The sequence below is a fragment of the Vanacampus margaritifer genome, chromosome 8 (assembly GCF_051991255.1).
Source record: "Vanacampus margaritifer isolate UIUO_Vmar chromosome 8, RoL_Vmar_1.0, whole genome shotgun sequence".
Lineage (NCBI taxonomy): Eukaryota > Metazoa > Chordata > Actinopteri > Syngnathiformes > Syngnathidae > Vanacampus > Vanacampus margaritifer.
Genome location: NC_135439.1, coordinates 167911 through 181953, shown reverse-complemented (window position 1 = coordinate 181953; position 14043 = coordinate 167911). Strand labels below are relative to the sequence as shown.

The following is a 14043-nucleotide window of genomic DNA, read 5'->3' as shown; positions in this document are numbered from 1 at the left end:
CGCAATACTCGTTATGTTGAGGCTATATTATAAATAGAACATTGATACAGAAGTATATTTCAAATGAAAGCAGATATTTGCCTCCTACAAAAATCTGAAGAAAAATGACTTCTTGATAAGAATTTTCGATGACGAGTGAGTGGGACCTTTGTGGCCACAAGGAGTGTTGGCGGCTCGTGCCATAGGACCGAGCGACCTCATGACTTTGCCACGTGCAGTCATTTTGACACGTCTTAAAGTCCATTTGAATTGCGCATCTTATGTGGCGACCTCAGACGCCGCCTGAATGGGTGAATGATAAGAAAAAACAAGAACAAACAAAAACCCGCCGCCTTTTCTCCACAAATATGTCGTCATATAATATTGCGTAAATCTCAAGGGGTGACCAGTCTATGCATAATGCAGTGAGTATATGTAAGAGGAAGTTGAATGCGTTTTGTCGAACCATGTCCGCACGGAATCCTACACAATTGGAGGACTTGAATTTGCAATACTGCATACTTGTGGCACAATGATGCCCAGCAACGTGAGCAACGTGAGCAACGTGAGCAACAAGCCCCCCCCCCCCCCCCCTCGTCCAGAGACATCCAAAGCGAAGACCCATCTGATGGACATTGGGACTGGCCCAATTTTCAACGAGGACCGTGACCTCTTCAGGCAAAGTGCGCGCCGATCCTACCAAGCCGAGGTCGTGCCGCATCACAAGGAGTGGGAGGAGGCGGGTCAGGTGAGCAGGCAGGGAGGTGCGGGAGAAGGCCGGCGAGCGAGGCCTGCTGGGAGTTGTGACACCTGAGGAATGCGGCGGCATCACTGAGGAACAGGAAGAGGGAAAAAGCTCCTGGCACCTGATGGGAATGACATGATTTTTCCCAGGCGCTTTTGTTTCCATTCAACTCCAAGTGTGCCGGCCCTCATTTTGGACTGCATTTCAATTGAAAGCACGTCTAAAAAGCACAATGACTCTTCACAATGATAAAGCCTGCATTTGACTTGGAAACGTTGCTGCTTGTATTTTTAATAGAACATGTCGATATCATATTTCTGCTGGGGTGCTGCCACCCACCTGCGGGCCCGGTTCTGCTATAAGGGGGGGGGGGGGGGGATTCACGACGCTAAATACCGGCCATCCGATTACTAAACGGCCTTTGGTAATCTGATTTAGTATAAAGGCCCTGACTAATTTTCACTTTGTGTAGTGTTGTTTCAAAGTAAATCAAGTTGATTGGCGCTGAACTCTGTGCGTCAGATGTCGCGTGGGTGACGTCACGCCCGTCACCACACTGCGGCCTTTTAATCTACGACAGTTGACGTGTCCACTCGCGCCTTGAACTGCGAGCGCGTGCGTCGGAATCTTCTCTCTGCGGGCACTGGGCTGGGTTCCAGGGCTGCTTCTTCCTTCCTTGACGATGAGGACGCCGGCCGCGCTCCTGATGCTCGTCCTGTTTTGCACAGGTGAGGTGTGAGATTCACTTTAGAGCAGTGGTGTCCAAACTCGGTCCTCGGGGGCCGGTAGTCCCGCAGGTTTTGGAGGTTTCCCTGCTCCAACGCACCTGTTTCAATCAACAGGATTGTTATCAGGCTTAGTAGAGCTTGCTGATGAGCTTCAGCTGTGTTGGAGGAGAGAAATATCCAAAACCTGCGGGACTACCGGCCCCCGAGGACCGAGTTTGGACACCACTGCTTTAGAGGAAATCACTCACGTGGAGCCTGCTCGTGGTGCTCACTTTGGACCTGTGCTTTTTTTTTTTTTTTTCACATCCACTCGCGTGCTCTTGGAATCCATTTGGGGGGTTCGATTCAGACAACTTCATTTGTAGCTTCCCAGTCTGCACACCCAAGTCCAACCAGTCCATTAACGGATAAGTGAATGAGCAGCATACATCAAGACACACATCAAAGCATGGGAGCCTAAATAATAAGGACAATAAAAAGTGATCATTCAGTCAATTATTCCTTTAGAATGTAAAATAACAATCATTTAAAATGAGCATTGGTCTGCGTTTAGGAGCTTCATAGCAGAGGGAATAAAGGACTTTGAATACTGATCGCTTTTCCTTTGTTAGAACGTCTGCCTGGAGGCAGAAGAGAGAATTCCTGAGATGGGACATGCATGATCATTTTGGCGAATAATTCTTCTTGCTAGCTTAGCTACTCGGTCTTCCCAAATTGTGCCCAAGTCTCACTGACAAGCTCCAATAATCTTGGAAGGCACTTTGACAATGCTATTTAAGCTATTCTTTTTCTTTTTCTCTTTCAAACACAAACCATTATAGCAGCAGTTAAAAGAACATGTTAAAAGGCTTTCAATCAACGCGTGATCAAATTGTTTTAAGACGGTGTCACAGGCAGGAAAGGAATTCAACTTGAGCCTCATTAAATGAAGTCTTGGTTGACCGCGTTTGACAATCAACTCGACGAGCAGCAAATTTTCAGCATCAAATTGAAGTTTTGAGCCAAAAACTGTGCCAAGATACTTGTAGGACTCAACGACTTCCACTTTTTGCTGATGAATAGTGGTTTCTTTAGGCATACCACTATTCCGCCTAACATCTATTGCTCGCACCTTAGCTGTTTGTACATTTAAACTCAAGAAATGATCTACACACCAATTGACAAATATGCAAGTAAGGCTTGGCCATGATCCGAGGCTTGTCCTTGAAGAAGGCTCAAGAGTGCGGCTTCCCGCGGCACCTCCAAAATAAAAGTGCCTTTACATTTCAGCTGTCAAGAGACTTTTATTGTGACGAGGTCCGACAACAGCAGTGCCTCTAATTGTGTGCAATTGACATTTCAGATCAAGATTTCCGCAAAAGAGCCGCACACAACTGCACAACGTCTTAGCTTACTTCGAGCCTTGAATCTAATAAAGGAATTGTAACGCAACGCATTTCACATACAATAACGATAGCGGCGTTTCAAATACGGGGAGAATAATTCGTTAGATTAGTCCGTTTATGAAAACAAAAAAAACATTTTCCTAACACTGTTAGTTTAAACGCCGTTATGCCCAACACTGCCAATAAATGACTTTTTGTTGTCATGAACTCGTCTTGTTTGCCAACTTTGGTTGTCTTTTATTCCCGAGTGGTGATTAGAGAGATTAAGCCAAGTGCGCAATAACCAGAGGTGTGGACTCGAGTCATGTGACTTGACGACTTAAGCCTCAACTTGACAAAAATGGTAACTTTGACTTTAACAACAATGACTTGTGACTTGACTCGGATTTGAAAAGACTTGCTTTTTCCACCAAAACAAAAAGATTGAAATGTAAGTCCCTCTCGGTGTTTGTGTGTGCAATTGCGAGCTGTGTGCTGACAGCGCCGTCATTCACGTCAGGGAATTCGCCAAGGCGCAAACACTTACTCTAAGGCAAACTTCAAAATAAAGCTGGCCAAATAATACATTGACACGAATGCATTCAATGCAACAGCCTTGCCGGATTTGACTTTGAAGTCTGCCTACATGGTGGCGTGAACGCTAGCTTGACTTTTTCCCTTTGACATCTTGGCTTGCATTATCGACGTTTGTATTGAAATGACATATTTTCTGCCACCATTATCGTAATGCCACCCCGAAAGTACATTAAATAGCTAATTTAGGACACGAAGAAACCACAAGTAAATGACCCCGTCGTTACACGATAGGGTACAATTCTCCGGCGTTCGTGGCTAGTAGCTAACTGTTAGCATAGTGTGCAACCGTAGTTTTTGACAGCTGTTGCTTGGCTGCGCTTCCTTTTCTTAATGTTTTCAATATTGTGGACCTATGCTACTTTGTAATCCATTCTCCCTGTTTAAACGAAGGGAATGTGCCTTCAATTGCACTTGGATGTAGTTTTCATTCTTAAAAACAAATAAATGGAGCTTTGCCTTCATTTATAATTATTTTATAAAACACTAGCTTTAAAAAATAACATATTGAAAATGTCCAATATGACCATTTGTATTTTAGGAACACAACGTCAAGTGCATTACAAGTGCAATATAACTTAAGGCAGGATACCTTGTTATTTTATACATGGGCCATGTATAAAAAAAAAAGGTATGCATCTCGTCTTATAATGTAATGGGCAGAAGTATTTGATAAAATTCCGACAAAGTTCTATTGATCTGATTTCAGTTTGCTTGCAACCATTGTTTAACGGCTTTCAGCCGACTTTCAGCCCACTTTCAGCCGACTTTCAGCCGACTTTCAGCCGACTTTCAGCCGACTTTCAGCCGACTTTCAGCCGACTTTCAGCCGACTTTCAGCCTTAAGTGCCAAAACGAACAGCTACTTTTTAACTGTCCTAATGGAGTTTTTAGGCCAAAAAAAACAAAAAACACCATTGCAAAGCTGGAGAAGACGGAAGTGTATGCTTGCAAACCTGCGTTCACTCGTCCCAATTTCCAGACAGAAAAGGAAGATCCAAACGGACTTAAAAGAGGCTCAAATGGAAACATTTCTTTCATTTATTTTGTCAATATCCTGAAAGCGAGGGATCGGACAGAAGCAATCGCCAAGCTTGCCAGCGGACGTACGTGTAACCAAACTAATGGAGTGACGGCCATTTATGAACCTGCTTCTATCCCCAAATGACCCCCTCGGCGACGGCGCTGGAATCGAAAATGCTTTTGAACCAAACACACTTGTAGGCTAAATGCTACAAGCATAGCATTGTCCCCCTTGCCCATAATGCCACGGGGTACCGACCTGTGCATGCGCAAGGCAATTGTGCTAATATGTCAGAATAATCTCCAAAAGTGTCAGCAGCCGATGGGAGGTCAGCATGTGATACGGCCAACGGGTGGGAGCGGCACGGCTTCAGCTGCTACAAGAAGATGAAGGCCTTCAACGGTTGGCTGGGGGCCCGTCACCACTGCGTCTGGGAAGGCGGCGACCTGCTCTCCCTCACCTCGGCGGACCAGGAAACCTTCGTCATGGGGCGAATGGGCTACGACACGCTGTTCTGGATCGGACTCTCCAATCTGGTGAGACGGAAGCGCAAGTCTACTCTCTGCTGGTATGCGATTGACAACCGGGATTGGTCTCCACAGAAATGCGACAGGGCCTGGTGTCAATATGAAGCGGGAACAGAGACTCTGACGTGGTCCAACGGCCGCGTAACGGCGACCTACGCCAACTGGGACGGAGGTCATGCCAGAAGGTAAGAAGCTCACGTCTTGGCGTCCTTTGGTTGTCAGGCGGGACAACATCAAGATTTTGGAAGCCGTTTCCAAAATGTGACAAGGGGGAAAAAAAAAGGCTTTTGTTAACTTTCCATCAGAAAGGAGAGAAAAGTCTCCAATTTGTCCCGTTTGTCAGATGCGTGTCTCGCTTTCCAGCACTCCTCCCGGCAACTACAAAGCTGAGTCCTGCGCGTACGTCCTCAAGGGCAGGTGGAGATACGGCCCGTGCACATTCCGGTTGACGTACATGTGCGAGCGGTCGCTGAACGGTAAACCTGCATGTCCGTCATGTTGACTTTGAAAGGAGAAAAGTGCAATCGTGTCGTCTTCCTGGCAGACTGCCCGGACGGACGGATGTGTTCCTACAAAGACTACGGTTACGGTTACAATCGAGTGGACAGTGCGTCTCAGCGAGGCTTTTTTTATTGACATTTTTTATACTTGCACCGTCTCGTCATGCTTTTCTAACGAAAAGTTTGTTTGTGGCTTCAGCTTTGGACTGCAACCCTGGCGGCTTCCGGTACGGTGACTCTTGCTATTTTGTTGGGGACTCGAGGAAAACTTGGCAGGCATCTGAGGACTTTTGCCAAGCACGGAAAAGTCACCTGGCCAGTGTCCACTCAGCGCATGAGGCTAAATTCTTGTCTGGTGAGTGTCAAACCGACCAACTAACCGACCGACCAACTAACCAACCGACCAACCGATGATGCCAGCTGTAGTCCCACAATGCTTCACAGCATTCATGGGCGCAGGAGGGGGGGGTGTGTCTTAAGGCTGGATTTGGTGCAAGCCAGTGGTGTAATCCAGGGTATACGCGGGTATATCCATTTCTTTTTCAGCCTATATTGAGTATAGCCGCTTGTGATGCACACCGTTCAGCCATGGCCTAGCGCCCCCTGCCTACACTGATTAGATTGGCTAACTTTTGGCATGAGGACTGATGAGCCAATCAGAGGCAGAGTAGGGCGGGTCATGTCGAGGAAAACTATCCTTCAAATGGTCCACCCGAGCCACAACAGTGGCCCAGAGATGTGGCTCAGATGAACTGATTGGCCCTCGTACACGGGATACTTGATCATGTTCCTGGGATGGACGCTGCCGGTGAAAGAGGAATAAAACGATTTGTCGTCTTTGCGTGTTCCAAAACTTGAAGACAGATTTAATGTAAGAAAAAACACCTTTGCAAAAATGATTTTAATCTAACAGAGATCTCTGGACATCGTGACAGGCTCCAATTCATCACTTAACAGGTGGAATTTCAGAGCGCCGAATGTGTCTCTTCCGCGTGTAAAATGGCTTCTTATAGTTAAAACCGACCGCCTCTCTTTCATTTGTAGACAAAACCTCCTCTCTGGGTACTTTTCCGTGAGCGATGGCGAAAACAGAGTCAGGGGTGCGTGTTCGAAACCGATTCTGTTCTCAAGGACCAAATGTGTTTTCCCGCAGAGAAGGAACTTCTAGACCAAAGAATATGTCCCAGCTTAAGGTCAAATTGTACTGAGTTCAACACTACTTGCTTTACACGTCTATAAAACCTTTCAACATGGTTAATATAAAGAATTAAGATGTTAATAATGTATAACAATGGTTAATATATGAAAATAAAGAATTGAAATGTTAATAATATCTAACACCGGTTACACACGAAGCAATTTTGATTTTGAAGTATCGGTCAATTGAAACACAAGAATGGGGACAAATAGTTTAAGATTGCGCACAAAACAGTACTGAAGTCTCACAACAGTTTTTCACAGTTTTTGTTGACTATTCACTCGGGCTGGGACGGTCCACTGGTGTCACGATCCAATCGGGTTCCTGATAAATGTGGATTTGAAAAAGGGATCATCATCCTGCCAGGATGGCCCATTTTCCACTCAAGTGATATTAGCAAGCGTTTTCAATTTCATCTGCAGCCAATTGCATTTGAAGCTGCACCTAAATTTGTGTGGGCCGTTCCAGGGAAGCACATTTGACGGGGGGGTGGGAGGGAATCTGTTTGTGTTTTGGATTTTCCTGCTGTTTGTTCTCCTTCAGGCACTTTGTGTTGCATTCAAAGTATGAAAGGTGAAATCAAGATTTGATGGATTGAGTGATCCTGACGTTTTGGAAATCCAGGGCTAAAAACAAATGGAATGAATTGCAAGACATGTTGATCGTGGACACTTGGAAGTTGTAACGCACCTGTCTTGTTCTGAGCGTGGCTTTCCCATGGGTCAAGAGCGGGGCCCCTCGCCGTTGGGCTGCTACTGCGGCAGGCCCATTTGACCTCCTGGCGAATGCCGGTGCAGAGGAGCCGTTCCCCGGCGCGCGGCCGCCGACTTCAAACGGATGACGAAAGCGGCGGCTGTCGGGGAAGGACGGTATATTCCCCAGGGGAGCACTTTGAAACCTGGACGCCGGCGAGTCCCCCGCACCGCCGACGAATCCCCCGCACCGCCGACGAATCCCCCGCACCGCCGACCACCTGCGGAATTTAAGCACATGACTAAAAGGGGAGGAAAAGAAAGTGAGCAATAGCAGTGAGCGAAGAAGGAAAGCGCCGCTTGTCTTTGTTTGACTTGCCTGGAAACGGCGGTGGCGCGATGCCGTCCCCCTCCGGGATTGGCAGATGAACATCGCGCTGGCTACTTGGGATGCAGCCCCGCCGCACGGCAATGTATGCTATCAATGAAGTATCGCGATACCACTTAATGGATCGATACTGCGGATGGCGTGAACAAGTATCGCCAAAGGATATTTTGTCCCGGCCCTATTATTCACTAAATATGCTCATTTGTTTTCTAGCGTAGACTTTGTTTGCCTCATGATAAATACATTTGACATGATTTCAGCTTGCTTGTGTTATCAAACTGTTCTTAACAAGTCATGATGACTTCATTATTGCGAGCAAGTACAAATAACTGCTTTTTAATTCTTACATGTCATTGTTTTTAAAAGAAAGCCAATTGAGAGTATACCCACTTGACCACTGGTGCAAGCTCTTAATAATTAGCGTTGCACACTGTAAAAAATGAGGTGTAAGGCCGAGTCGCTCCCACGAGCCAAGATTGACAACCACCACAGACCCAAACGGCAAACGGCCTTTCCTCTTCTTGGCTCACATTGCCGTGTCATAACGGACCAGCTGCTTTTCCTTTTTCGATAATCAACTTTTGATTTTCTTTTACAAGCAAACTATTTTCCTCTGAAATTGAGATTTTAGACAAATCTCTCTCCATCGATTTTGCTCAATGGAACTAAAGTGACGTCAGACCCACAATAGCGATTTTGTCGGCTAAATGAATAGCACAGTTGAGTAAGCCTGCTTTGTTCGCGGCAAATGCGTCAGGCTGTCAGCATCAAAGTGTGCGCAGTCCATCGATCCATTTTGGGAACGCGCTGAAGCCTACCGCGGCTGTCCACGGACTGTAGCTTTTCTTGTGCTTTTCCTCAAGATCACGTTGGACAACGGTATGCCGTAGGACTCCGGAGGAAGGGCGGCGGCATGTTTGAGTGGAGTGACGGAACACCTACAGTAAGTGAAATGTTTGCGGTGCTCCCAAAAAGTCAAGATGCCAAATGAGAAGCGACACTTCAGTCTTTGGCTTCAAAGTGAATGTCGACGCCATGGCAGGTAAGATGAGGGCATCTGAGCACAGCAAATATTGTGCACTTTTGGTGAGCTTCTGTCTCAATGACTGTTGAAGATATAAAAAGGCAAATTAGCTTTCCGCAACGCTAATGATCGGGCGTTTTTGTAGAAAAATGTTTGAATCCAAGTCTTGCTCTTCCGCTCGCTGGGAGGTGTTTCCGATTTGTTCACTCGTTTCAGTTGAAGGTGGCAGGCAGGTTCTTGCCCCTCCTCCTTACATGTTGCGGTCTGGTGGTTGATATGAAATCTTGTCAAATTCGTCCCAGTCTACATTGTGGTCTTGGGGTAAAATGTAAGAAACTCATTTAGAAAGCATTGCATTGGCCCCGAAGGAGGCCGGCCCACCGGGCATCTGTCCTGACTGCCAGATGGCCAGTCCAGCCCTGCGTCCGATGGACTTTCGTGAACTTGAATGACCGAGTCCGACATCCAATTGAATTACGTTTCTAAATACACGACATCATAAAACACTTATCAGCCGCTTTTCCTTTTTTTTGAATTAATTGCAAAAGTAGACCGTTTTTTTACACAGGACAGCGACAAAGAGCACAACAATATATTGCAATATCCATTTTTTCCCCCCTTTACCCCTAGCGACGACATATATTTAACGTGTGAACAAGTATAAATAAAGAATTCGAAAAAAAACCAACCAATGACATTTCCCTTCTGGCGTTGGCAGCGCGCCACTTCAGGGACATTGCAGTCAGTGGTGACTTTGATATGGACACGTCCACAACAAAGTGTCCTACCCCGTGCACATGCACGTGCACACATGCAGATCTACGCTATCCGTGTAGGGTCAATATTAAATACGAATGAATATACAAGTCAGTATTGTCAAGAAAAGAATCATTCAAGTTGTTTAGGAGGAAATTGGGTGGGAAGACATCCAGAGCGCAACATCAAATACGCTCAAGTCACGCCTGACATGTCGTCCACAGGACTGGTTTCCTTGTAGTCAATGCAATTTCTATCTGGAGGATTGCATGGTGCTAAGTTATGGAGAACTATGGAACATGCGATGCTACGAAGAGGCATTGGAACGCAGCCTTTGCACTTTGCTCTCTAATATGTGATCCCTCTCGCATCCTTGCAGAAAAGACCCCAAGGTCTCCTCCTCTTCGGCCGCCAGGTGGGCGTCAACACGTATGCGCTCTGGTCACATGTGCCCTCAAGTGACCCGGTCTCGCTTGCAGGCTGGAGTGGCAAGTGTGGCTGGTGGTGGGCGGGCAACCCCTCCAACCACTTCTGCTACCTGATGGGCCGCAAGCCCACCAAGACCTGGAAGGAGGCGCGAGACGAGTGTGTCCGCCGCCGAGGCGACCTGCTCAGCATCACCGACTCACACGAGCAGGCCTTCATACAAGGTACGCTGTCTGTCTGCCCGCCCTTGCGTCCGTGTGTCTGGTCGCCAGCGGCAGTGTTGGCTTGGAACTAATGAGCACGCACGCACGCACGCACGCTCGCACGCACGCTCGCACATACTCACCCACATACAAAAAAAACAAAGAGAACGGAAGTGAAGCCCAGGGAGAGTCCTTGAAGAACCGGGCTTACCCAGAACCTTATTTCTGTATCAAAGGAAAATGGTAATAGAGATTGATAAAAAGAATAATAATCCAACATTGCAGCCATGACTAAAGTTTTGGGACTCCAGCAGACCACAATGAGAGCCATTAAGCACAAATGGTGAAAAGCGACAACGGTAGGCAACTTTCCAAGATGGCTGCTGGCCAAGCGACCAAAATGACCAAAAACATCCAAAGAACTGCCCAAAGAACTGCAGGGCTCCCGAAATTCCCAATGGCCACCCAATGATGATTGCTGTTTTTTTTGATTCCAGCAGTTTTTCTCTGCCCGTTGTTTGTCTGAGCCTCCATGAACGTCGTCGTTAGACGCACACACGATGCAAGAAGTTGAATGTCAGATGCGTCAATGTCTTGCTCCAATTTTGCCTTGGACCCAATTTTGCCTTGGACCCAATTTTGCCTTGGACCCAAAGGTCTCTTGGCGTTTCTGCCGAGCGCACCCGCTCTGTGGTTGGGCGCGTACGTCACCGTCACTGAAGACGGCGGCAAGTGGACCGATGGATCCCCGTTGAGTTACGTCCACTTAAACGCAGGTCAGTGTAAAAGCCGGCCCATGTTTGACAGCGTGGAGGAAGGGAGGCGTGTTCAGTATCTGCCGCCTCCTTCCAGATCATCCTGGTGGATGCTGTCTTTCCTTACTCACTGCCAACGGCCGCTGGAAATTTGACGACTGCCAGAAAAAAAGCGGCTACATCTGCAAGAGAAGAGGAAAAGGTCAGATGTGTGACACGCGGCCGATTCTCATGGCGTGTTGATGCCCATCTTGGCTTTTGTCCTGCAGGAAAAACTCCAGAACCTCCACGGCCTCATGACGGTGAGTCTCTTTGGATGGTGACTTGAAAAGAGGCAGAAATGACAAGATGGTTCTCTCGCAGGCTTTATGGAACGCCTTGTATGCCAGAACTTGCCCCCCAACCTCTGGTGTCTGGGTGAAGATCAGGAAGAAAGGGTCATCCGCATCCAGTCGGCCTTTTACGGACCAAGGAGTGGATCCGTTTGTCCAGCCGTCGGAGGATCCAACGGTAAGATGCGAAAACCCACGAGCAATCTTCAAGGTGCTTCGTCTTATCATGTGAGGGTTCAGTTCTTGTTATCCCAAAATATGAAGGAGTTGGAGGAGTTTGCTTTGTCAAAGACGTTTGCTTTGTCAAAGACGTTTGCTTCGTCAGACGTTTGCTTCGTCAGACGTTTGCTTCGTCAGACGTTTGCTTCGTCAGACGTTTGCTTCGTCAAAGACGTTTGCTTCGTCAGACGTTTGCTTCGTCAAAGACGTTTGCTTCGTCAGACGTTTGCTTCGTCAAACACGAAGCACTTCGTCAAAGACGTTTGCTTCGTCAAAGACGTTTGCTTCGTCAAAGACGTTTGCTTCGTCAGACGTTTGCTTCGTCAAAGACGTTTGCTTCGTCAGACGTTTGCTTCGTCAAACACGAAGCACTTCGTCAAAGACGTTTGCTTCGTCAGACGTTTGCTTCGTCAAACACGAAGCACTTCACAGTCAAGTGTTGAGTATTTCACCTCTAAACTGCTTGTTTAGGACCAATTAGCCACCACGGGGCACTCCGTCCGGTAAGAGAGAATTGCAAGTCTTCAGTTGAACGCAACCATTGAATCCACTCCAAATGCAGCCTTATTTGCATGGGCAGATTTACAGTTTGTCGTCATTTACTACTTGCACGCTGCAGGCTGAATGATGAACGGAGGACGGCAAAACAGGAAGCGGCGAAACAGGAAGCGGCAAAACAGGAAGCGGCAAAACAGGAAGCGGCGAAACAGGAAGCGGCGAAACAGGAAGCGGCAAAACAGGAAGCGCAAAAACAGGAAGCGCAAAAACAGGAAGCGCAAAAACAGGAAGCGGAAATACGGCGCGGCCTTTCAAATGAAAAGCATACCTTTCACAATAAGACAACCGGACTTCAGCCTCCTCGTCCAAACTCTTGTCATTAAATGCAAAAATGGAGATGTTCTATTTGTAGTTTATCGGCGGGGGGACTCACGTGTTTGGCACCCCCGTGTCCACAAAGTACATCCGCATTCTACCGCTGGAGGCGGGTGTTGACTTCGGCCTTCGCTTTGACATCTTAGGATGCGCGCTTGACGGTGAGCAAGGCAACACGTCCCCGCTATCATTGCTGGGAAAAACAACAACAACAACAAACGTGCTTTATGTTCATCTTGTGTCCGACAGACGCGGCACCCTGCGGCACGAAGTTCAACAGCCTCCACGTCACCAAGTGGAAGATGTGAGACACACTTGACACCACCTTTCATGACCAGGTTGATTTCACCCCATTCATGTCTTGTGCTAGCTTTCACTGTCCACCAGAATGTGCCAACGCCAGGCACAAAGTCTTTGGAACGTTGATCTACGACGAGGTACGTGCTCGCATGAGCCGCTAGTTGATTTCTTCGTGACTGCGACTTTGTGTGAGTGCAGGATAGAGAGAGACCTACGTGGGGCCAATACCGATTATTGGTAGTCAGACAGGCCGATAAGCAATATTTGTAGCCGATATTTATGTTCGCTATTCACTTTCACTAATATTGGAATAGAAAAAAATCCTCCAACGATATGCCAATTGAACAACTTTGCCAAATATTGGAGGTATTTTTTCCTATGGAAGCGCTGTAAAAAAAAAAATTCAATTCAATTAAAATCCTGTTGTATTAGATTTTTATATATACATATACAGTATAATATATAAATTGTCTTTATTATTAAAAGTATTCAAACAGGGAAAAAAATCTGAAAAACAGGGTGGGAAATGATTGAGAAAAACAAAAACATGGAAAAACAGAAACACGGGGAGGAATTTTTTTACTGAAACGGAAAATTTAAAAAAATACTCAAACCCAACACACAATAACAGAAATTGCTTCAAATTGTATTTTTCCTAAGTAAACAATACCTTTCCGTACTAGACATGCATAACAAAGAGTTCAAGGACCTCCCAGGGTCATTAGTCCATCTTAAAAAGGTCAACCAAAAGTGAAATGGTTCCCTGAAGTCAACGCCGTTTGAAATGAATCTATCATCAGCCATAGGATTCTTCAAAAAGGCCCATGCCGATATTGGTCAAACTGCTGCATATCGGAGCTAATAATCCTTCCCTCGGACAGGACTCCAGTATCTGCGCGGCTGCAATTCACGCTGGTGTCATTCGCAACGAGGTCGGAGGAGATTGCATCGTGATGAGGGCTCCGGAACCCAAGGTCTACGAGGGCTCCACCAGGAACGGGGTCACCTCCAGACAGTGAGTGGCTTTTAACAAACATGCACTAAAATGTCCAAATAATGGCCAGGACATGCAGACGTTCATACGGTTTGCCAGCAAGGGGGGGCCCGCGGGGGGAGTTGATTTGGCAAGAGGCCCATCTAATGATGCCTTTCATCTCTGCAGGTACGACGGCCCGACAGCTTTGGCCTTCACATTTGCAGAAGGAGGTGAGAACTTCTGAAGCATTCCTTCATGTTACCAGATCAACTCTTAGTGACTGCTAAACCCACACGGAAACTCACCTGCAGAGCTGAGATGCCCGGGACCTGACTGGGGCCAATTTGTGGGCTTCTGCTACAAAACTTTTGAGGACAAAAAGACGTGGGCCCATGCCCAACACGCCTGCAGGGGTCTTGGTGCCCAACTGGTGTCCATCC

The 14043-nt window shown here is 47.0% G+C and overlaps 1 protein-coding gene across 7 annotated transcripts; it reads left to right on the top strand.

The window, feature by feature from the left end:
* The first annotated feature begins 1288 nt into the window (after positions 1 to 1288).
* LOC144056522 (C-type mannose receptor 2-like) lies at positions 1289 to 13445 on the top strand. 7 transcript variants are annotated; one of them, XM_077573428.1, is made up of 15 exons: positions 1289 to 1452; positions 4744 to 4970; positions 5037 to 5146; positions 5325 to 5437; positions 5506 to 5568; positions 5661 to 5816; positions 9899 to 9934; positions 9999 to 10169; positions 10805 to 10924; positions 11001 to 11105; positions 11173 to 11205; positions 11267 to 11413; positions 12365 to 12488; positions 12577 to 12631; positions 12698 to 12764. In XM_077573428.1, the coding sequence occupies exons 1-13, from the start codon at positions 1407 to 1409 to the stop codon at positions 12445 to 12447; spliced, it is 1410 nt and encodes a 469-aa protein (XP_077429554.1). In that variant the 5' UTR covers positions 1289 to 1406; the 3' UTR covers positions 12448 to 12488; positions 12577 to 12631; positions 12698 to 12764. The 7 variants fall into 7 exon arrangements, with proteins under 7 accessions (XP_077429554.1, XP_077429553.1, XP_077429558.1 ...); XM_077573427.1 differs by having other exon boundaries at positions 12577 to 13445; XM_077573432.1 differs by having other exon boundaries at positions 12074 to 12488; positions 12577 to 13445.
* Positions 13446 to 14043: the final 598 nt, after the last annotated feature.